The 25,769-nt window shown below is 36.6% G+C and overlaps 3 protein-coding genes across 3 annotated transcripts; all 3 read right to left on the minus strand.

Annotated features, from left to right (window-relative positions):
• Positions 1-327: 327 nt before the first annotated feature.
• Positions 328-4,267, minus strand: LOC116417730 (ATP-dependent DNA helicase PIF1-like). Its single transcript, XM_031932483.1, has 4 exons — positions 4,250-4,267; positions 3,884-4,169; positions 623-901; positions 328-563 (listed from the first exon to the last, which is right to left on the minus strand). The coding sequence occupies exons 1-4, from the start codon at positions 4,265-4,267 to the stop codon at positions 328-330; spliced, it is 819 nt and encodes a 272-aa protein (XP_031788343.1).
• Positions 4,268-4,277: 10 nt separating this feature from the next.
• LOC116417731 lies at positions 4,278-5,853 on the minus strand. The gene is made up of 3 exons (XM_031932487.1): positions 5,805-5,853; positions 5,117-5,661; positions 4,278-5,039 (listed from the first exon to the last, which is right to left on the minus strand). Exons 1-3 carry the CDS (start codon positions 5,851-5,853, stop codon positions 4,278-4,280), a joined length of 1,356 nt encoding a protein of 451 aa, XP_031788347.1.
• A 14,673-nt stretch (positions 5,854-20,526) lies between these two features.
• Positions 20,527-21,732, minus strand: LOC103317178 (ATP-dependent DNA helicase PIF1-like). Its single transcript, XM_008214154.1, has one exon. The coding sequence runs from the start codon at positions 21,730-21,732 to the stop codon at positions 20,527-20,529; it is 1,206 nt and encodes a 401-aa protein (XP_008212376.1).
• Positions 21,733-25,769: the final 4,037 nt, after the last annotated feature.

The raw sequence follows: 25,769 nt of genomic DNA on the forward strand, positions 1-25,769 counted from the left end.
ACAGCTGAAAATATTTTAAATTCCATGGGAAAAATTCTACTTGTAGAACCGTGTTTTTATGCGTTTCAAGCGATTTTGAATCGTTCTACGTATTTACTAAATGTATATTTCGAAAGTTTTATTAATAAAAAATGTACATATACTAGAATAAGAACAGCGCGCTTCGTGCGCCGCAATTTACGTCATGTGTTATTATTGAATTCATTAAAAATAAGAAATACATAATACTAAATATTATTTGAAAAATTATTAATATTTATGAATACAATTCTTTGTAAACGCAGTTTTTGACATTCAAGTTTTCTCTTTCATGATTACCAAGATAAACTACGAGGGAATCCTCAAGATCGAACTAGACATGGCAACATATAGTTGTCCGTGATTAAAAACATTTCTTCGTAAATCTATACCAATTTTATCAAATGTTTGACCCTGTGATTTATTTATTGTCATTGCAAAAGCTAATTTGACAGGGAATTGTCTTCTTTTGAAACTGAAAGGAAATTCATTTTGACAATATAAAGTTATACGATTAAGAAAAACAATGTTATTAGTTCTATCACCTGTTAAAATTAAACATTTGAGTAAATTATTAGAAATTCAATAATGCGTAGTCTAGTACCGTTACATAAACCCTCATTTATACTAATATTTCTTATTAGCATACTAATGCAGTTTTTTCTCAGACATAGTTCATAGGGGGGAAGTGAAGGAGGATTTAAGGTATTCAAATATTCTGGTGTAAGCACTTCATCCATGTCATCACCATTATTACAATTTTCAGTACTTTCAATACCAGTATATCTACGTTCTGTATTTGAATCAAGTAAATTAGTAACTTTCTTATTAATTTCATCTACATCAATATTTCGTGGTGCCAAAATAGCGCTTTTACCAATTTCTGTAAATTTTTTTTCACTTATTAATTGACCAAATACATTTCGAACTAAATCATGATTTCTTTCAGGAATACAAGATTCAGGAAGGCTCAAATTATCATTCTCATAATTTAAAATTCCATCACCTACATCTAGTAAGAATTTCGCAAACTCGACTTCATTTGCCCGAACTCTCATATTTTGTGTAAGAGAGTATTTAATACAATGTTTCCATAATTGACTATATTTAATAGAAAGATTCAATATTTCAGCACGGGTTCCCCTGACTTTAATAGGAAGAAGTTGCCTAAAATCCATCCCAAATAAATACTGAAGTTTCTTTAAGAAATTGGCATTCTTTTGATTGTAATTTAAAACTCGAAGAAGAATCGTGAAATATAGGAACTGGTAAACCAAATGTTTTATGCACTGTTTTTCCATTAGGAAGCAAAGTTGCTGCAATTCCAATAAAGGCCATTGAACATACTTTTACACTTTGTACTGATAACAAATGATAAATCGTTGTGTAGATAAACGTTTTTCCAGATCCTCCTGGACCAGGGTGAGTCATTTTAATCTTTAATCTCAATTATCTCGTTGGCAAAGCATGCCAGCGAAAAAAGTTTCGAGTAAAAGTTTTAGGATTTTTCCCTGGCTATCTGATGATGACCTTGACAATGTCATTGAGCATGACCTTCAAGGTCATTTGAAGGTCAAGTCGATTTTTTCTAATAGAAACCCCTACTTTTGGCACCAGAAATGGAAAGAGCGGGAAATTTTACGTTCGAACATGTGATTTTGGAAACAAATCATCTTTTGTGCGGAAATTACCTTTGACATCAGCCGAACCCAGGATGCACCATCGAGGAAAGTTGTCAAAAGGATTTAGCATCCCATTTTTTGTTTTATTTTTTTTATTTGTTTTTTTTTGTTTTTTCCCTTTTTGTTATTTTTTTGGTATTTTTATGGAATGTTAACTGGAGTTAACCATTGATTAATTGTTCGAAATTACCGCCGTTTTGTTGGATGCAAAGATCAAGTCGAGCTCTGAATTGTCTTATGGTTCTAAGTAGAACATCTCGAGGGATTGCTGCACAAGCTGTACGAATGCGTTCGATCATATTATCTCGCGTTGTTGGCCGTTGAGCATAAACAACATTCTTAAGATATCCCCATAAGTAAAAATCGGGAGGGGTTAAATCAAGTGAACGAGGGGGCCAGGTAACTGGGCCACCTCGCCCAATCCACCTGCCATTGTAGCGGGTGTTTAAATAATCACGAACAATGCGTGCATAATGTGGTGGTGCTCCATCTAATTGGATCCACATTCTTAGCCTTGTGGCTAGGTCTATATTTTCTAGTAATTCAGGTAAAATGTCTCGAAGTAATCTCAAAAAGTTTACCCCATTCACGTTCTCTTTAAAGAAATAAGGACCAATCAAATAGCCATTGATGATTCCACACCAGACCATAACACTCCAGCGGTGTTGATTGTCTATGGGCCTGAACCAATGAGGATTTTCATCTGACCAATAATGGCAATTATGTCTATTCAATTCTCCAATGTTTCTGAATGTTGATTCATCTGAAAAAAGAACGTGCCTGAAAAAGTCTTGATCTTGTTGAATCATTCGTATTGCCCATCGACAAAAACGTACTCGCAAAATCATATCATTTGGAGTTAACTGTTGTGTTAATGTTATGTGATAAGGATGATATCTTCTCGCTCTCAATATTCGGGATGCTATCGATTGAGGTATACCTATTTCTCTTTCTATTTGTCGAGTACTAATGTGAGGATCAAGATGAATAATCGCTAGAATGGTAATAACACGAGGATCGTTTTCGTCGTATTCATGATGACGGCGTTGACGAACAAAAGCTCCATTTCGAGCTCTCTGAGTTAAGGTTTGAATAGTAACATTACTTGGGTGTCTCCTATTGGGATAGCGTTCAGCATAAAGTCTGGCAGCTGCTGCATAATTATTTCGACTTTCTCCCAAAATCATGATCATATCAACGATTTCGTTGGGACCATAATCAGCCATGATCAAAATCAAAATAATTTGTTACAGACCAGTAAACAGGGAAACAGATTTTTTTCAATAATAATTATCGATTTACAAGAAGTAAAAAACACGATTAACCTTTTCGGCACTAATTTGCTATCTACATAACTGTTAAGAGTAGTTCACTCTCAAAAATTGACACTAATACAAAATAATGGAATGACTTAACTACATCAAGAATTTTGAAAATTGACACTAATACAAAATAATGGAATGACTTTAAAATTTTTGAAAACTGAAAAAATTACGAAAATTTTAGAAAATATTGAAAATTTCTGGAAATATTGAAATTTTTTTCATTTTTGAACGCATGTCACTCTCTTTTCATTTATGGGGCTAAAAGTAGGGGTTTCCATTTCAAAAAATCAACTTGACCTTGAAATGCCCTTGAAGATCCTGTTTAACGACAGGGTCAAGATGACCATTCGTCAGCCGGGGAGAAAACTGAAAACTTTTGTGGGTAACATTTTCTCCTTGAATGCATTCGAGTTAAGCTAACCAGTTGTACTGTTATCGGCATGACCAATGACCTTGACCATTGAATTCAAGGTCAAGGCAAGGTCATATTCAAACGTAAAATTTCCCGCTCTTTCCATTTCTGGTGCCAAAAGTAGGGGTTTCTATTTGAAAAAATCGACTTGACCTTGAAGGTCACGCTCAATGACATTGTCAAGGTCATCATCAGATAGCCAGGGAAAAATCCTAAAACTTTTATCCGCAACTTTTTTCGCTGGCATGCTTTGCCAACGAGATAATTGAGATTAAAGATTAAAATGACTCACCCTGTATATATATATATATATATATATATATATATATATATATATATATATATATATATATATTATATATATATATATATATATATATATATATATATATATATATATATATATATATACTTATTTTGTTCATGACAATTTGAATTAGCTGCACGAAGAACATAATCAACAATTTCTTTTTGTTGATTGTTTAATTGTTCATACTGCTGTTCGCCGATTTCTCTCATTTGTACTCTGTCATTCTCTTCCGGCAAAATAATATCAATTTCTACTGACTGGTCCATCGTAGGAAAATCAGCCAGACTTTTACCTTCATTTATTAATAAACTATTAATATGAGCATACGCCATTTGGTGGCTTACTATGACATCATTATTTCGTGAAAAATCTTCGGACAAAGAATCTTTGAATTCATCCCATAATTCTTCTGGATGCAATGACTGACAATGTATGAGAATACGTACAAATAGTCGACGTAGTCGTTGAGGCATCATCCATACTTTTGCTTCTTCCATTGCACGTTTCCATTCTGCGTCATCTTCTATGACTTAAGCTAAACATGCAGCAGAAAACGAAGGTAGAAGCTGACCATCAACTGTTTTCAAAGCATCAGAACTTGTTGCTACTTTAACGTTCAATAATAACAAACGTAGGTGAAATAATTCAAATTCTGATGGGTTAACTGAGCGTATCCTGCCAAAAACATTGAATTGTCCTTTCCGAGGTCCCCATTGTGTAATTTTAGTTACTTTATTTTTCTTATGAACGTAGTCACACGGAATATCCTTATATAAATATTGTCTTGCATTTTCATCTTCTGAATTTAGTTTGAAGTAATCTAATATCATGCTAGTGAATTGATCCAAATTTACTTGAACATTAGTAAGATCATTAGGAATTATAATAGTGTATTGCATAGGTAAATGTATAGGTAATCGTATGATACAATGGCTCTTGTCTTGTAATAATTTGCTTAATATTCGGTATGCCGCTTCTACCGACACAACATATCTGGCTTCTAAATAATCCTTGATTTCATCGTGATTGATAACTCTTTCCTCATTCTGTTCAGTTAATACCACATTTGCAGCATCATGCCCTTTATAAATATATTTATACATGTATTTTACAGCTCTGATACTTGATACTGCTTCCACATTAATATGGCAATTAAACATTTCTAAAAGTGTTGGACAATATGGAACAGCCCATCTGTTGTCAACTATTCGACCATTTGATTGTTCATGAGTCGTGCCATTGTCCCTTCTACGATAATAAGGATAACCATTCCCATCCATTACTGTTTCATTCTGAAAATTTTTTGGAAAACGTTTGGTCCATGTATCATATTTTTCATTACGATCTCATGAAGTCGGGGATTATCTGCTGCATTAGGTATTTCAGCTGATATAAATCTGTCAACAATTTCAGGAGTAGTTATTTTGAAACCATGTTTCAATGTTATCAATAAATCCATATGTGGTAAACCCCTTTTTTTAAATTCAATAACATATACGTAAGCTGCTACACCACCAAAATATTTATTTTTTATTACAAAGTCTAACAAACGTTGTTTTTTCAAATCAAAAATTCTAGCACAAAGATCTGGCCGATCAGCAGCTTGTTGATGAGGAAGAAGATTTTCTTCAATTTCTTTCCACTTCGGATTGCAGGTCATGGTTAGAAAAAGACATGGTTTACCTTTTTCGCTAACTATAGCCATTGCATCTTGATAACATTGTTGCATATGACCAGGTGAACCTATGAACGTTGATGGTAAAATAATTGTTTTACCTATTCGAGCATTAACATCAGTAGCAGCATTTTCCATATAATCATGTAAACCTTTATACGTATCTGCTCGTATTTCTTTTTGATAGTCTCTGATGTATTGAATTCTATCTTTTTCTATTTTTACATAAAAATCCATTGCTGAAACAGTCTTCGACCCATGAGAAATTGATTAAATTCGTGATTTCTTATTGCCATTTTATATCTAACGTAAGACAATCTCGTTACACGTTTATTGTTTGAATTACCTACTCGCATTAAATTCGTATGCCACCCTTGTATACCATAAGGATAAAACAGGGCATAGATCCACGGTTCAACATTAGGATCCATTGTGCTAATACACTACAAGTTTTTGGTATTTTTATTACGAATCGTAACATAAAACTCAGGAATTTCTCCATCAGCTGTTGTTGAAAAAAAAGCTGCTACTTCATTTACGCGTTGAAAATTATATCTCCTTCTATCTGATCTGGTTTAAGAGAAAAAAATAATTGCAACTCTGAAGGAGCATTGCTATCATTTACTGATGATTGTTGATTTTCCTTTTCTTCCTTCATCATTGCATAAGATTGAGCAAATATATTATTTTCTCTAATTACTCTATCTAGTATTGTAATGACATCGTGATTAATTGATAGACATTCGATTAATCGAAAACGTACTGCCTCTTCTGGATGTATAATAAAAAGTTGCCCATAAGTTTTCATTAACCTCTGGAAACAATGCTGTATTAATTTGATAATAAATTTGTCCTTGGATTTTAAAACAAAAAGGTCCAGGACGTCTGTTTTGAAAATTAAATAAATTCTCGTTGAATGATGCAAACGCTAAGGAATTATAACTTCAAATGTTTTGAAAAAAAGTATTTGAATACGGGTGCGAGTTATTAAACATACTTAAAAGTTCATCAGGAAACGCTGATGCAGGGTCTAAAACTACCGATCCATGTCCACAACAATCGCTGAAAGATAATCCTTTGTTTGAGATTTTTTCTAAACTAAAGTGTTTAGCGTTACAGTGCTTGCACAAAATGTTCAATTGTCCTAAATAATCTTCCTCAATTACTAAAGGTTGAGGTTGTTGTTCAACATCTCTAGGTCTATCCATAACAATATTGCGAGCTGCTTGATGTCGGCGACGTTTAAGTTCAGCATTACGTTCTCGTTGATTTCTTTGATAAATAATTTCTTCTTCAAGCGTACGTAAATTTCGGTGAGGCATATTTAGTAACAAATAATTCAAGGGCAAATAAAAATAATGAATATGACAGCCAATATAATATACTTAGTAATAATTTAAAAAACAAATATGAAATCAAATTATGGTGGAAGTTAAGATAAAATTTTGTTGCATATATCTCAAGGTTATCGTTCAGGTTGTTTCTTTGTTATGAAGGTTGTGGTAAATAGGTTCAGGTTGATGTTCGTTATTGAGTTTGAGGTTAAGGTTCAGGTTAATTTTCGTTTTAAAGGTTGAGGTTGATGCTGAAGTTAAAGTAAAGTAATAATGTAAATTACAGTTTATGATAAAGGTTAAGGTGAAGTTTAAGTTGGAGATAAAAAATTTTAAAAACTTATTTAATTTATAAAATGCTTTATTAATACTAATAATCAAATGTACAATATATATATATATATATTATAATTCTAATATATAATGATTTTTTTATATAATATAGTCCTGAACGTAAACCTGAAACAAAAAAATCATTATATATTAGAATTTATGGCATGGGAATATATGAAATTGTGATGGATTAACCCAGTGTGGTAAGAGGGTCCCATAGTCAATTAAAAATTCAAATTTCGCGCCAAAAACTATTGTATATATTGCACTCGGCCGTCACAACACCCTCCCCCAGACGCTGTGTACCCTGCCAGGTGTACCAGCTCGCACTCAGTCATGTCTAACTGGGTAATAAGAACTTGTAATAAATATCAATTTTTACAAGGAAGACTTGACTTTTTATTATCATCATTAATTAGATAATACAAATATTGAAAGAAGTAAAAAAAAAATAGTTCATTTTTAGTCTCTCGCCTCTCTTTTTACATACGGCCGTTGGCCAGTACGGCAGTCTTTTGCTTCTAAAAAAACATTAAGAGAGAAGGAAGAGAAATAAGAAAAAAACAAAATGCTTCATTGCACGGAATTGAGGTAAGGCACAGGAGGAAATGAAGTGGTTCGGCCGTTAGCCTGAGCTTCTTCTTCTACTTCTTCTTGTACTTGTCGCCGTACGTTAAGTCCATTCCATGGACGTTGAAATTGGGGCACTCGTCCAATCGAGCAATACCTCGGTATCCGCAAATGGTGCATTGCGGTCCAGGTTCTGTGTAAGTCGGCAACCTGTTTTTCGCTCGACGCTTCAATTCACGGTTACGGTCGAACTCTTTGTTCAACTGTTCGTTGGTTAGAGTCGGCCGTTTCTTTACGGCTGTTGCTGCTGGAGCGGCCGTGGTTTTCGACATCGTGTCGGGCTGACGGCTGGTCGAATCTGGCCTTACGGCTGTTGGAGCCGTCTTCGGGATAACCGGTGGCGCTGGCAATGGCTGCGGCTTCGCTTTGCATTTGGCCTTTAGAAATGCCACGGTTTCTACTAGGGTTGTGTCTCCCTTAGGTAAATCCGGCCGGTGGCCATACTTCTCCTTAATTTCTACCCAATTGCGATGGCTTCTTCCAGCGCAGCGATCAGCTCGGTTCTGAGCTGCGTCGCTCGGTTTCTCGCCTACTGTCTCCTGACTAGAGCCTGAGCGAACTGTGCGTCTTCTATCACCTGCAGTTCTTTCAGCAGAGCTTGCTTCCTCAGTTCGATCTCGGTCGGTGATTCCGGGATAGCAAAAATCGACCGGTTGAGGAGTTCGCTTCCCACCTCTACTCCGGATGGGACGTTGGCCGGTACTGCTGGCGCGTCGTCGGCCGTGTGAATCATCGACTGTTTGTACAATCTCCTCTGCTAACTCCCTGATGTCGTCCATCTTGCGTTCAGTCGTCTATGTGGGAAGAAGGGAATTATGAGTGGAGAATAGGACGGTATACAGAAGAATAAAGCTCCCTAATCGCATGATTTTAATTGTCAACCGTACCCGCCGCCTTTTGCGCTCGCGTTTTCCTAGGAGACAAACTATTCGGAACGTCACGCGGTTTATTTTTCGGACCCTTCGGTCTTCCGCGTTTCGCTTTGTCTACCTCGACGCTTACGGTGTTTGTCGGGTTTACCATCTTCGCCGGTAGTGTTTTGCGTTTTACAAGTAACCGCGTTTTTCTCGGCCTACCGCGCTTTTTCGGTCGCTCGCTACTTGCGTTAGATTCTTTCGCTTCTTCAATTTCTTCATTGTTGACGAACGTAGTCCTGATGTCGTCTACTTGATCAGTAACTTCACAGACGTCTGCTGCTGCGGCAGGCTCACCGTCGTTTTCTTCTCTATTGTGATACTTTTTCAAATATTCGACAGCAATCGGTCCATCAACCGTTCCGTTTCGGTCAACTAGTTCGTAAATACCTGGGCTCAGTATACGGCTGATTTTGAAGGGGCCGATAAACGGTGGGGCTAATTTAGCTGATAATCCCTCCGCTGCTGATGACAGTGCTCTATTCTTCTTCCAGACTTCGTCGCCTACTGAGTACTCCACGTTTCGGTGTTGGCTGTTGAAATATTTGGCCTGGCGCGCTTGCGCTTCTTGAGCGTTATCGTTAGCCGCTTCTTGGAGTTCTCTCAGCTTCTCCATCCTAGCCTTCCATTCAGATATAGCGATCTGATCTTCGTTGGCTATAGTTTCAATCTCCTCTTGTCGAAGCAGAGATTTGGGATGGCTCGGCTGTCTACCAAAATTCAACATCGCCGGAGAAGTCTGGAGTGAGTCTTGTGTAGCCGTGTTCATACTGAATGCGAACTCTGCTATATGTTCGTCCCAGTTTTTATGATGATCCTCGATATATTCGCGGATCAGCGTTTTAATCGTGCGGTTCGCACGTTCTACGGTGTTAGGCTGAGGGTGATACGGTGGTGCGTACGTATGGTGTACTCCCCGTTCCTCTAGGAATTTATCCATAGCCTTATTTTGGAACTCTGTTCCGTTGTCGGAAAAGAAGACTTTTGGCGTTCCGAACCGTAGAAAAACCCGTTCATTCAAGTTTTTAATGATGGTCTGAGCGTTGGCCTTTCGTATAGGTATGCATTCTATTCACCTGGTAAACATGTCTTGAAACACCAGTAAATATTCATAACCGTGAGTAGACTTTGGTAGCGGACCCATTATGTCACCAGCAACTGTTTCCCATGGACGCGAGAAGTTGCGACTGCCCATCTGACCAGCTGGTTTTCTTTGTTCAACTTTGCATTGCTGACAGATCAAGCAGCTTCGGACGTAATTTGTCACATCTTTTTTCATCGATGGCCAATAGTATGACAGGGCGACTCTTTCTTGCGTTTTCTTGCGGACAAAATGACCTGACGTCGCTTCATGACACTCGTTCAAAACTTGAGCTCGTTTCTCTTTCGGAAGTACTAATTTCCAAGCATTCTCATCTTCGAAAACATCATCGACGAATGCGTCAGGCCGGTAGGTATATAATTTTCCACCTAATAACTTCCAGCCAGGAAATTCTAGCGGGTTATCAGTTACTTCCTTCTTTAATTCGGTGTACCATTTATCAGTTGTTTCGTCCTCTAGTGTAATACTCGCAATAATCGGACGTGTCTCTTCTGCGTCGTCTTCTTCGTAAAGTCTCGACAGCGCATCGGGAACCACATTCATTGAGCCTTTGCGATGTTCGATCGTGTAATCATATTCCTGCAACTCAAGTGCTCATCTGGCTAAACGTCCAGTTGGATTTCGTAAATTACTTAGCCACTTGAGACTGCTATGATCGGTAATCACCAGAAAATGGTACCCTTCAACGTACGGACGGAATTTTTGTATCGCCCAGAGAACCGCTAAACATTCACGCTCGCTCGCTGAGTAATTCCGTTCCGCCGGAGTCATAGTGCGACTCGCGAACGATAACACACGTTCTTCCCCTTCTATCACCTACGTTAAAACAGCACCAAGGCCTGTGCCAGAAGCGTCGTATTGTAAACAGAAGGTTTTATTAAAGTCTGGTCGGTGGAGAACCGGAGCGGATGCTATCAGCATTTTAGTTTGCTCGAACGCGCGTTCTTGGTCCTCCCCCCAAACGTAGCTTGTTCCTTTCTTAAGCAGTCGATTTAAAGGTTCAACTATCGTTGCAAAATCTTTGAGGAACTTCCTGTACCACGACGACATTCCCAAAAACCTGCGCAGTTGTTTTAATGTCTTCGGAGTCGGGTACTCTATAATCGGAGCGATTTTATCCGGATCCGGACGAAAACCGTCCCTGTTGACGAGCACGCCAAGATACCGCACTTCCGATTGACAAAAATGACTTTTCTCGCGATTTATAGTCAATCGTGCTTTGGCTAGCTTCGTCAGCACGATCTCTAAGACTTTTAAATGGTCTTCGAACGTTTCGGTACAGACGATAATATCGTCCAAATAGCTGTAACAGTGTGGTTCGAGATCGGGCGTAATCAAGTAATCGATCATACGCTGGAAGCAGGCAGGAGCACCAGCTAAGCCAAACGGGAGACGTTTCCATTGGAACAACCCCATTCCCGGGACCTTGAATGCTGTATACGGTCGACTTTCCTTTTTTATTTTTATCTGACGGTAAGCGTTGCTCAAATCTATCGTAGATATGTAACGAGCACATTGAAGCTTACTCAAGATAGTATCCATGAAAGGTAGGGGGTAAGCGCTTACTTTGGAAACTTTATTTAATTTGCGGAAGTCGATGCACAATTGACGCTTTCCACTATTCCCCTTTTTCACCATCACGACGGGACTAGCCCAGTCGCTGAACGAAGGCTCGATGATATCTGCTGCTAGTAACTCTCTTACTTGAGAAAAGAGCATTTCTTCGAGTTTCTTCGAAACCGGATAGAATTTCTGCTTGATCGGACGACATGTCTCTACCTCTAGATCGAACTCCACCAAGTTCGTAAAGCCGAGCGGCCCATCATCTTTAGGAATTAACCGATCGAGTAATTCTTCTAACATCCGTTTCTGGCCTTCATGCAAATCCTGCAGGTCAATCGAAGCTAAGACCGGACGAGTGGTTCCGTCTGTTACCGCTTCACAGGCATTTATGACTTCGGTTGAATTTTCAACCGTTAACGTTCGTTCACGAGGGTTAAGCCTGGCGTCGAATTGTAGAACGAAGTCAGCGCCTAAATTGCATCCTTCACGTAAGTCAGGTAGTACTAGCGTAGTAAGCGTCCTGGTTTGTCCACCGATCGTTAAGGGCAAGTCGACTGTTCCAGTCACCATTGAGGTTTTACCGTCAGCCATGCAGGCGACTATTCCGTCACATGGTTTTATTTCTGCGTTACATACACTGGCTAGTTGTACGGACGTAGCCCCGATGCAAGTTTGAGTGGCTCCTGGGTCGTAAAGGGCCCTGACCCTGAATTCACCTACTTGCATCTGCAGCCACCAGCGCTGGTCGGATAAAACAGCGTTACTACTGGTCGCTGCACAGTGTGCTATTGCAGTCGGATTTAGTTGTTCAGTCGACTGTGATGCCGAGATCCCTGAATTAACCTCGGGGTCAGTACGGATCTCGCTTACTGTTCCCCTTTGGCTTTTCCCGCACAATTGGAACACGTCTTCTTCGTAAAGCCCGGTGACTTACAAGTCCAGCAAGCTAGTTCTCTTTTTTCCTTGTTTGCTGAGTCACTCGATTTTCCAGACGATTTATTGGCCTCCTTGGAGTCGGATTTATTTTTCACATCTGTCGGCACTGTGGACTTCGTCTGCTGATTTTCCGCAAAGGTTTTCTTCTTACCCTGGGTAGATCTATTGCACCCTTTTTGGTTCTGACGGCCGTTGTTATCCTTCCTTGCTATTGAAGGGTAATTGTTGTTGACCCAAGTCTTGAACCAGAGGGGTGGCTCCTTTGCATCCGTTGGACAGATAGTCTGTGGATTATAAGCCGCTCCTGGTAGCATAGATTTCTCCGGAGTAGGGGGTGGCTTGTAACGTGATTTTGCTCTCGTCCGTTTCTCGGCACTCACAGCTTTACTCTTGAATTCGTTTAGAGTTTCGAATTCCATTCGACCGAAAATCAATTTTAACTCTGGATTCATATTTTGATATAAAATATCCAGCTGTTATCGAACTGGTAGGGCATCCGGCATACGGTTGAATATCATGACCATGCTAACGTAGTAATCGTTTACGTCTTCGTGTAGTCCCTGCGTACGTGAACTCGCCTCCACAATTAGTTGTGAGCGCTCTTCGTCTGTCATGTCGTACGTTGCTCTGGCTTCCTCGCAAAAATCTTTCCAGGTGTGCCATTTCGGACGTTCAACCCTAGCCCATTTCAATGCTCTTCCTGATAGTAAAGAAGTGGTGTGTGATAACGCGTCTAACAATTCTTCCTCTGAAATCCTTGGACGAGCTAGTTTCCTGCAACCTTCCACTAATCTGATAAACTCTTCTATATCTTCTGTTGACGTGCCTCCGAATTTTACATTCCATTTCCGTATTTTGTCGTTAATATCGGCGGAATTTTCTCTCAACGTATTTTGGAGGTTAGAGTCATAATATCCAAACGTATTAGTCTGTAGGTTGCTTGGCCCTCGTTCTGAGACCAGGCGATTCGGACGTATTGGCTGGTCCCCCTCTCTCCAAACATTCCCACTCCTTTGCTGGGAATCACCAGTATTTTGTGGTTGGTTTATTCTATGCTGATCGCATGTCTGGTAACACTGGCTTTGATGACATGTCGGTACTTGTGCCTGTTGTACCATTCTGTTCTGTGAAAAGATATTCCTCTCGTAACTCGACTGTGGTAACGTATACGGAGGCTGAATCGGCCGTAGTTGGCCAGGCGTATGGTTGTGTGGTGTCGACTGTTGACTTAGCCTTCGCTGAGGTTGCTGGTATATGTTGCTATCTTCTAATTCTGAAGTTGAGAGATTCTTGTTCGTTGGTTCGAAATACCTAGTCGTGTACGTGTCATTAAAATCTACGTGTTTACTCTTGGTCTCTGCTGATGGTGGTGCATCTTCTTTCGACCGTGTAAATTCTGATGTTCTTAACCGGGTACTACACGCTGGGGGCTCTCTCTGAGCGCTGTTAGCTATGCGTAATTTCTTTATATATTCGCACGCCTCATCTCGTATTTTCTTATACTGTGCGATTTCATCGTCTTTCTTTAATAGGTCGTCGACGACTCTTTTCGGTAAATTATACGTGCAGCCGTCGCTGGCTAAATCAGGAAATCGACGTTCGATGTTCTCTCTTGTTCATCCGCTAATTCTGGGGGATTCGCGTCTATTCTAAGTCTATGCTTCGCGTCTATGCTTAAGTCTATGTACGAGCCAGTTAAAGACATTGTGCTCGTTGAGTATTCTGACATTTAATAGAAGCAGAGCCGAGTCAAATTCAGCACAACAAAAAAAAACTCAGGATTCAACAATCCAAGTTACTCTCGTGTGTTCTAAGTGAATTTAATAATTAGTTGTCGATACTGGAACACACGTTTGCTTTTTCGATTAATACGTGTGATTTAATTTTAATCACTCGATTAAATTTATATAACGGTAACAATAATTTGTTTTTGAACAGCGATAAATTGCCTGACAGAGCAAGTAATCACGCACGTTTTGTGCTACAAGTTTTAAAATCTGAGAAAGAGAAAAAAAACTTACTAATTTGTAAAAAAACAATTCCACTTTAATAAATTATTTGTGAATTTAAATGTTACTAACTCCCTCTATCATGCAAAAATTTTGTTTTCCTCTACGCGAATTCGAAAAAGCAATTATACGCCGGAGCGACTGTGTGTTGATTGTATATGTATATTTATTCGTACGTTTCTGTACTCAACTACACAGCTATTTTTCTCAGAAAACCAGGCTCAAGATCTCGCGAAAATTTTCTAAATTATTATCGCGATTTATGCCTTAACATTCCTAATAACACAACAATTTGTTGAACTGCGAGATTACGGCTTAAACAGTAGTCAAGTTCAAAAATTGCATCAGAGTGCAAAAAGAATTCTCAAAAATCCATACAATAGTTTGAATTCCTATACTGACTATAGTTCATCCGTCTCAATCGCACTCAGCCAAAAATTCCCTGCCTAACGGGCGACACTGTAAGAATTCGAGCTCTCGGTTCGCGGCGCGTGATGTAAACAATGTATACGCTCGCTGTCGCTGGCCGCTCGGTCGTTGACCGTTTCGAATTTTGAAGGCTGATGTCTGCCGCTGCAAAGTTAAACTGCGCGTATTATTCGACGCTGTCTAATACTTTCTACCGTTGCGGTCAGTTTTTTTTTTTCCCGAGTCTCACTTATGCCTACAATGTGTCGACACTGTAGCACGAGTAGCCGCTATACAATTGTTCTACACTCGCGAGTTAAATAGCTTGACCTTGACACACGTTTTGGGGTGCCATTTATATCACTCGGTTAATACTTTTCTGCCGTGTTATAACCAGGGCCAGAAGGGCCCTGTTTATTGTAAATTAACGTCGGGAGACAGAAGGCACGGCCCGGCCGACTCAGATCATGCACGTGTTTTTACACGAGCCCGCGGAAGCGGCGTACGTCGGGTCGTAGGAAATAACACACGAGAAGTTTAGATAAGGAAATGTATATTCAATTGTAACTATACGCGGAGGTGCAAACGCCGCACACTTCGACGAACGATAAAGAGAGACGAGCGATATTACCCCGTCGACGTGAGAGAGTGAGAGTGCAGGTACTTACAACTCGGTAGTGACAGTAGTACTTGACGCAACGAACGTGGTCCAGTCTCGGACGTGGAGATGCAACAGTTCGGACGGGCGTCGCAGCGACTCGTCGGTAACGCACGGACGAATATCGTTCGCTCTCGAGATGCTCGCAGGACTCACAACAAACCCGCGTATAGTAGTAGCGCGAGCTACTCGTGTGGATAGCGCAGCGAGACTAACTCTAGTCGCGGCTCTCCCGGCCGTTGGCACATCGTTGTCATATCTCGCCAACGCTGTGCGGCCAGGCGGCAACCGCGCTACCTATGCTCTCACTCTCTCTGTCTCTATCTTGCCTCGTCTCTCGTTCTCACTCGTTTCGGCGCTCGTTGGCAGCTTGCTGAAACAATAATCTTATTACAATTAGTACATGATTAGCCGTTAGACATTTGACGTGCACTCGGCCGTCACAATATACAATAGTGTACGTGCAGAGAGAGATTGGGTTATATTAGATTAGATAGTTTTTCTTTGCGTACATTATGTTGTACAATAATAAGATTCAGCATTATGAGGTGAAAGTAGAATACAGTAAGTTGAGGCGTGTTTAGATTATGTATAGTGTAAAAGTGTACCGATGGTGGAAATGAATAGCGCGAGAATGAGTAGGTGTGTGCGTGTGTGTGAGTGTGTATGAGTTATGTGTTTTCGAGTTGAAAGTAGTAATCTTTAGCAAGTTTTCGGAAGATGACAGTAGATGAGGTGTTTCTGATGTGAGATGGCAGGAGGCTATTCCATAAATATGAGGCGCTGATATGAAACGAGTTCCTCAGCGTCTCAGTCGCGAAGGCAGGTATTTCCAGAGGTGTCACCTCGCCCCTCACAGGCCGGAGCGAGACGCGGAAGTCAAAAAAGGCCAGTACGTATGATGGTACGACCGAGTTAAACATTTTACGAAGGAAGCAGACTGTGAAGTACTTCCTGCGTCCGTCAGTGGTTAGCCACTGCAGCTCCCGCCTGTAAAGGGAGATGTGCTCATCTCTCCTTACACCATAGGTGTACCGGATTCCCGTATTCACGAGCCTCTGTAGTTTTAAGTCGAGTACCTGCGTCAAGTCACAGTATACAAGAGAACAGTAGTCGATGATCGGAAATAGGAGTGCTTGCACGAGATGTTTGCGCAATCTGAGATTGGTTTAACGCTTGTGTAACGTGCTCCTTCCACGATAGTTTAGAGTCAAGCACCAGTCCTAGATTACGCACGGAGGATTCAATTCATTCAGAGAGAGAGAGAGAGAGAGAGAGAGAGAGAGAGAGAGAGAGAGAGAGAGAGAGAGAGAGAGAGAGAGAGAGAGAGAGAGAGAGAGAGAGAGAGAGAGAGAGAGAGAGAGAGAGAGAGAGAGAGAGAGAGAGAGAGAGAGAGAGAGAGAGAGAGAGAGAGAGAGAGAGAGAGAGAGAGAGAGAGAGAGAGAGAGAGAGAGAGAGAGAGAGAGAGAGAGAGAGAATATCAAGTTAAAGCTTTTTTCAATCACTCAGTGTATTTCTATTGCTTCAAATGCTTAGTTTGACTTGGGAGGTGGATTGTCTCCACATTGAGTGATTGGAAAAAGTTAAAAATTGATATGCTCTCCTTCTGCATATGCCAGATGATAAATACAAAAGCTGTGTAGCTTTCAGAGAGCAGAAGGTAGAGTTCAGTCATAAATCACGCTCGAGCTCTCATAGATTTTACACAAACACTACCTTTTGCTCTCTTAAAGCGAACCAGCTTTAGTATTTACCATCTAACGCATGCACAGGAAGTGCGTATCAAGTTTCAACTTTTTTTAATCACTTATTGTGGAGAAAAACCAGTTTGAAAGTAAAATTATGCACATTTCAATGGATATGCTCTCCCTCTATAACTCTCCCAAATCATTTAGATTTCTATTTTATCAAGGCGTCCTTCGGCTTGTCCAATTTCTTCGAAAGTAACTTCTTGAGGAAGAACCTCAACTGGTGCATCCATTTCTCGGTGTTGACCATGGTAGGTGACAGATGTGTTGATCTGTATGATGAGCTCGAATGCAATGAAGCCCTCTTGCCTCCGTGTCTGCGTCAGCACAATTGCCTTACTTTTGGCTCCGTCAAGACAAACAATCTGCAAAAATTAATAATATTAAGTTTTGAAATATATATACATAATAATTATAGAAATCATGATATAATGATATCTAAGAAATATGATTAAAGAAACATTATAAATAAGATTAAATAAGGTCATGTATGTTTATATTATAAAAAAAAAATTTCTTACACGTCCGATTCTTATTTCATTCTGGTACACATTGATTAATTCATCTCCCCAGATGAGGCACGTAATTCGCTTTTGCCCGTTTGTCAGCACAAATTTAAACAGGAAATAAGACTTGACTTGTTTGCGTCCCTCTATGCTCTCCACGTAGCCAACAATTTCCCTGAAAATACATATCAAAATTTATGAATAAATTGAAAATTAATTAATTTTTTTAATAGAAAATGATGATACTTACACTCCTGGATCTTTATCAACCATTTTATCAAATATTTCATTATTAGAGTAGTCGAGATGGATTTCAGCCTCAGCCATTTTTTTTTTGCTAAAAAAATCATTGTTTTTATATTATTTTCTATATTATTATATTTTATATTTAAAAATTTTAATGAAATCGCGATCAATGTTTAATAATAGGAAATAACCGCGCGAAGTAACGCCCACGTGCGCGTGATAGAAAATAACCTAAAATGCGTGCTTCTACGTATATCTCGTGCACGCTATCAGGAGACATTTATAACAATAAAATACTGATACTTAAATCAACATTAATGGATATTTAACGACATTTTAGTAATATTTACCTGTATAATTTTATGATGAGTCCAAATTTCTTCGATGAAAATCACTTGTTGGACGGCACGAACACGTGTTGGCGGTGTTGCTCCAACGGCGTCCAAATCGAAAAAGAAGTCAATATGGCGCTGCTCACACTGACGGTAGTCAAATCGCGTAAAGATGCGTGCGCATATGCAACGTCATATGACGGCCACAACCCGATCAGTATAATTTACAGCACATTATTAAATAATATTTACATATTATTTAAATAAAAAACGTTAGAAATAGTATTCTTAAAATGTATTTTAATATTTTAATACGACATTAAGACACTATTTTAGAAACTATAGAAACTACTACAGAAATAAAAATCTTACTAACTCGAAATTCAAATTCGACGCATGCGGTCTGTATGAGCCAATCATATCATCGCATTCTTGGCTTCACCTCATCCGGTCATGACTTTTTTATAGAGGGAATGAACTATGCATCTAATTTTTATACAAATATTCTACAAATTGTGTAGAAACCTGCTACTCTAACAATTTTTACTCAACTGCTTTGGTTCACACTTTTGCAGTGGACTCTATGGCTGTGGCGGCTTAAAAAATCACATGAGTACTGATGTGAAAACCATATATCCATTAGTTAAGATAAAAACCACTCGATTTCTTGTTTTATTAAGTTGAAACAAGCCGACATGAAAAATTTCAGTCCTCCAACTGTAATAGGTTTCGAGTAACTTCAAAAACAATATTCTTGATCAACTCCGTGTACTTGTTTTAAAATTTGTTTTCGGTGTTTCTCGAAAACTATCAGAGCTACAGAGCTGAATATTTATATGTAATGTTGTTTGAAAACTAAACAATAAATCAAGTGGTTGTTATTTTAACAAATAGATTTATCATTCACATATTAGTACGCATATGATTTTTTTGAGCAGCCACAGCCATAGGGTCCACTGCGTTAGTGCGAACCAAAGCAGTTGAGTAAAAACTGTTATGATAGACTGCTTCTACACAATTTATAAAACATTTGTGTAAAAATTAGATACATAATTCACTATAGTGCATATTAAACCATAATATCAAATATTCAGTATATTACCTCTGAACAGATCTTACACTGACATGTGAATATTTTTATAGAATCACGTCACTGGTTACAAATGACACATAGAGATCGACTATTTTTTGTAACAGAAGATAAGTATAATTTATTTTGTGCTTAGCATACATTTCTAACGTCAATTTTCAAATAAAGCTTTATTGAATTTAAAGTATTTCTGATTTTTAAAATAAATTTATAGAGTAACGGACGTGGTGCACTGAGTAATCAGAGTAAAATCAAAGAAATTATTGTACTAATATCACATGAGAATCAATGCAGAATTATTCACTAATCTCAACGTGTAATGAAACGGTATACAATTTTACGATTTTGTCAATGAATAGAAAAATGAATACAACAAACAATAACTATAAATAAGTAATGACAACAGTTTTTTCATAGTTTAAAACAGTTTTCTTCATTTTTTTTTCTAATCAAAACAGTTATCTTCGGATTTCTACTGATTTTTCTTAACTTTTTAAAAGCACGCCTATTATCCCTAGTGGAAATAAAAAATGTAATAAAGTTTAATAAAATATATAAAAATGGAACAAATCGTACCATTTTGTAAGTTTTTGTTGGATTTCGGACCTTTTTTACGTTTTATCACAGTTTGCTACATTTTATTACATTTTGTTACGTTTTATTACAATTTATTACAAATCCATTGATCCAGGATTTCATGGGGCTCTTTTTTGAAATGACAAATTTAACAATACGTAAAAAAGTATAACAAAATGTAAAAAATTGTCTGTAAGCGTAATATTATATACGAAAATAGCGACTTTTTTATTTTCTTATTTTGCTTACATCCTTTTACTTTTTCTTACAATTTATTATGAATTGTTACATTTTATTATAAAATTAATAATTAAAATAATATATTGACAATATTAGGCGGTAAAATAACATCTGTAATAAAATGTAATAAAATGTAAAAAAAGTTAACAAATCTGAAAATGTAAGAAAGTGTACAAAAACGTAGGAGAAAAAAGGTCCGAAATCCGACAAAAAGGTACAGTTTCTTACATTTTCTTACATTTTTTTACGTTTTATTACAATTTATAGGGACATTTAGCGCGCTACGCACGCGGTGAGTTCTTCTAAAATTTAACTTTTATATTAATTACTTTAACTTGTACAACATAAAAATAAATAGTTTTTAATTAAAATCATTTCTTATTTTACAATAAAAAATATAATTTGATTAATATGATATGATGTGAATAAAATACAGCAATAGATTATTTTATCAGAAATAAATAAATGTAAGTTACATATTACAAATATAACTCCTTATAAACGTAGTTTTTAACCTGCAAATTTTCTATTGGATGATCACCTAAGTAAATTTTAAGTGAATCCCATGATCGAACTCTGGGCATTGCTACGTATAATTGACCATGATTAAAAACATCTCTTCGAAGGTCAATAGCAATTCTCTGAAATGTTTGACCTTGTGATTTATTAATCGTCATTGCAAAAGCTAATTTGACTGGAAATAGTCTTCTTTTAAATGAAAAGGGATATTCGTTTTCACAGTATAATGAAATGCGATTTAAAAATACAATATCGTTAGTTTCATCTCCCGTCAAAATTTTGCATTTTAATAAATGATTAGAAAAATCTATCACTCGCAATCGAGTACCATTGCACAGGCCTTCATTGATGCTTATATTTCTTATAAGCATTACAATGCAATTTTTTCGTAAACGTAATTCGTATGGAGGTAAACTGGATGGATTTAAAGAATTTAAATATTCTGGTAAAATAATTTCATCTAATTCTCCGTTATTGCAATTTTCAGTACTATCAATGCCAGTATAAATTTGTTCTGAATTGTTGTCCAACAGATTTGTAACTTGCTTATTGATTTCATCCACGTCAATATTTCGCGCTGATAGAATAGCACACTTACTCATTTTTTCAAAATTCTTTTCTGCAATAAAACCACCAAATACAATTTGAGCAACATTATTATTGGGTTCCATAATACATTGTTGAGGAAGAGTTAAGTTATCATTTGCATCATTCAAAGTTCCGTCACCAACTGATAATAAATATTGTGCGAAATCGACTTCATTTGGCAAAACTCTCATGTTAGCGGAAAGATTGTATGTTGTGAAATGTTTCCATGATTCGCTGTATTTAATGGAAAGACTTAGGGTTTCACTTCTAGTTCCTCTAACCTTAATAGGAAGGAGTTGTCTAAAGTCACCACCTAAAATAATAATTTTATCACCAAAAGGTACATCATTATTCATAATAGATTTTAATGTTCTATTAACAATCTCTAAGGCATATCTTGGAGCCATAGGTGCTTCGTCCCAAATGAAAACTTTAGTTTCTTTTAGGAAAAGACCTTCTTTAGACTGCACTTTAATACTTGATGATGAATCGTTATATAATGGAACTGGTAAACCTAATGTCTTATGTACTGTTCTGCCATTCGGAAGTAAAGTTGCAGCAATACCAGTAAATGCCATTGAACAAACTTTGATGTTTTTGGCTGACAACAAATTGTAGACAGTTGTGTAAATAAAAGTTTTTCCAGATCCTCCTGGTCCATTGATATATATACAATTATTTGTATTGCAATCATCAGTTTTGGCTGCATGCAAAATTCTATCAACTATTATTTTTTGTTGATCATTTAATTGCACATATTGTTATTGTCCTACTTCTAACATTTGTTCTAATGGAGCATCGCTAGTTTCAGGTAACGTATCCATTTCTATTACTGTTTGCTCCATAGTAGGAAAATCAGATAAAGTTCGACCTTCATTGCATAATAAAGTATTAATATGAGCATAGGCGAGTTGGTAACTAATATCAATAGAATGTGTGCGTGAAAAATCTTCAGACATAGCATTTTTATAGTTATTCCATAATTCTTCAGGATGAATTGGATTACAATGTATTAAAATTCGAACAAATAAGTGACGAATTCTTCGTGGCATCATCCAAATAGTTGCTTCTTCCATTGCTCTTGCCCACTCTTCATCATCTTCTATCAGTCCTAACGCTAGACAGGTTGCTGTGAACGTAGGTTGTAGAACTCCATCGACTGTTTTTAAATCATCAAAACTGGTAGCTCCTTTGATGTGTAACAATAATAATCGTAAATGAAATAATTCAATTTGAGTAGGGCTAACGGAATACATACGACCAATGCAATTGAAATGTTTTTTTCGAATGTTCCATTTCGATACTGTTAAACCATCAACTTTTTCTTTTTTATATGTAAAAAAAGATGGAATATCTTTATAAAAATATTGACGTGCATCGATATTTTCTAAATTCAATTTAAAATAATCGAGTAACGTACTACTTGCTTGTGCTAAATTTTGAGGAATATCAGTTGCATTATTAGAAATGATCACACTATGTAATTTAGGTAAATGCACTGGCAATCGAACCATAGCATGACTTTTATCTTGTAATGCTTTACTGAATATTCGATAACATGCTTCGACAGGGCCAACATATCGAGATTCTATGAAATTTTTAATTTCATCGTGATTAATAATTCCTTCATTGTTACATTCTCCGATAATTACAGTAGCTGCATCATGTCCTTTGTAAACGTATTTATATAAATATTTGACTGATCGAATGCTTGCCACTATTTCAACATTAATATGACAATCAAATATTTCTAATAGTTTCGGACAATGTGGTACAATCCATCTATTATCAACTATATGACCGTTTGGTAACTGATGAGTAATATCATTTTTTCTCCTACGGTAATTTGGATAACCATTTTCATCCATGCTTGTTTCATCATTAAAATGTTTTGGAAATTTTTTTGAGCATTTGTTATCTACCATACACCAATTACCGCACGGTCCATGTATCATATTTTTCATAACAATTTCATGCAATCGAGGGTTTTCTATAATATCTGGTATTTCAGCTGATATGAATCTATCAACTGTATTAGGAGTAGTGATTTTATAAGAATGCGTTAGAGTAATTAACAAATGCATGTGTGGCAACCCTCTTTTTTGAAACTCTATAACATAAACGTAACATGCAACATCCCCAAAAAATTTTTTCTTTATAACAAAATCAAGCAAACGTTCTTTCTTAAGATGAAACACGCGAGCAACAATATCAGGTCTATCACATACTTGTTGTCCAGGTAATAGGTTCTCTGTAATTTCTGGCCATTTAGGATTACATGTCATGGTAAGAAAAATATCTGGTTTACCTTTATCATTTACTAAAGCCATTGCATCCTGGTAACATTGTTGCATATGACGAGGAGAACCAATAAACGTAGATGGTAAAATAACAGTTTTTCCGACTTGTCCATTAATGTCGTTAACTGAATTTTGTAAGTAATCGTGTAGTCCTTGGTATGAATCTGCCTTTATTTCTTTTTGGTGATCCTTGCAAAATTGAATTCTGTCTTTCTCAATTTTTACGTAAGAGTCAACAACCCATTGCTGAAATAACCTGCAACCTAAAAGTAGAGGATTAAATTCAGATTGCCTTATAGCGATCTTATATTTAATATAAGCCATTCGCGTAACTCGTCGATTATTATCGTTGTTATTAATATGAACTCGTTCCAAATTTCGGTGCCAGCCTAATGTCCCATAAGGATAAAAAATAGGATATATTCATGGTTCAACATTTGGATCCATTGAACTTACACATTGCAATGTTTTAGTATTCGTGTTTCTGATTGTAACAAATGATTCTGGAATTTCTCCATCTGCCGTTGTAGAAAAAATAGCAGCAACTTCATTTGCTTATTGAAAATTATATCTTCTCATATCAGTTCCTGGTTTTAAAGAAAACAATAATTGCAATTCTGGTTCAGTTTCACCTGCGTTCATTAATAATCGTTGATCCTCCAATTCTTGTTTCATCATGGCATATGATTTAGCAAACGCGTTATTTTCTCTGATAATTTTGTCTAAAATAGAGATTGTCGTTTTATCTATGCGAGGTTCTTGATTCATTCTGAATTCAATGGCTTCATCTTGATCGATAACAAATAATTGTCCGAATGCAGGATTTTCATTTTCAGTTGGATAAAAAGCTGTATTGATTTGATAGTATATTTGGCCATGAATTTTAAAGCAGTATGGTGCTGGACGACGCGATTGAAATTGAACTAAATTAGCATTAAATGAAGCAAATGATAAAGAGTTATTATAATAACAAATATTTTCAAAAAAGTTTGATTTCTCATGAGTTCCATCAAGTAATTGAGAAAGCTCTTGTGGAAATGCAGGTATAGGATCTAAAGCCACTGTCCCATGACTGCAACAATCGTTAAAAGATAATCCTTTATGAGCAACTTTTTCTGAAAGAAAATGTTTTGCATTGCAATGAGTACATAAAATATCCATGGATCCTAAATAATCTCTTTGATTTCTAGCATTTCTAAGTTCATCGTTAATCAAATTACGCGCAGCTTGTCGGCGAAGCCGTTGATTTTCAGCATTTCTCTGTCGTCTTTGATTCTGATAAATTTCTTCTTCTTCAGTGCGCTGTGCTTTTCTGCGAGGCATAGTGTATATTTGCGTAAAAGATATAAATGAACTTGAATTTTTATCAATTATATATCAATAAAGTCTAAGAAGATAGTTATATTAATTGAAAAATCAAAAGAAATATAATTTAATAAGTTTCAATATTAAATTGTATTATAATAATGCAAAAGCAGGTAATAATAATGAAAATTGAATAATAAATAATAAGAAAAGCAATCGTTTACATAAAGTAAATATTGAGTCAATATTATGAAATGAAATAAAAATTGTATGTAAGTAAATTGTCAGTAATTTTTAAGATGGTTTAATTATAACAATTTTGTCTTAGTTATTTAGTTATTGTAATTGTAATTGTTCGGTTATATAAGTAATAATTATGATTCGGTTGGTTAAAGTTACTTGGTTGGTTAGAGTTATACAGTTATAATAATAATTGTTCGGTTAAAGGTAATAATTATGGTGTGGTATGTTGGTTATAATTCATTGGTTGGTTAGAGTTATAGTTGTTATTGTAATATATTAAATATGTAAAAATATGATTCTAGGTTTACAATATTTTATTGAATTCAATTACAGAAAATGAAAAACAACATTACTTATTTGAAAGATCCGTATAAAATAATTATGTAAATTCGGGTTCTTATATCCAGTATAGATGTAGAGTGAAATTGTCAATAAACCTGTAAAAAAAATTTGCATTAGTTTATCTGATAATAATGATAATAATATAAAGTATAAATTGTTATAGAAATGAAAGAAACAGTTGTATACGTATGTTATACTGTAAATCTTATATAACAATAGGCGCATACCTCATGTAAGTACCAAGACAACATTTTTAGAAAGTCAGAATACATAATCATTTTTCTTTTACCGGAGACTCAATTTGTTCTGTGTAATAAACAGTATTTTCACACCTTGCTACAAATACACGCAGACTTGCTAAAAATACAAAACATTTTACATTGTAAAAACTATTATAAATTAACTAATTATGTTTATTTTAAGCA

Source organism: Nasonia vitripennis (genome assembly GCF_009193385.2).
Source record: "Nasonia vitripennis strain AsymCx chromosome 1 unlocalized genomic scaffold, Nvit_psr_1.1 chr1_random0007, whole genome shotgun sequence".
Taxonomy (NCBI): Eukaryota; Metazoa; Arthropoda; class Insecta; order Hymenoptera; family Pteromalidae; genus Nasonia; species Nasonia vitripennis.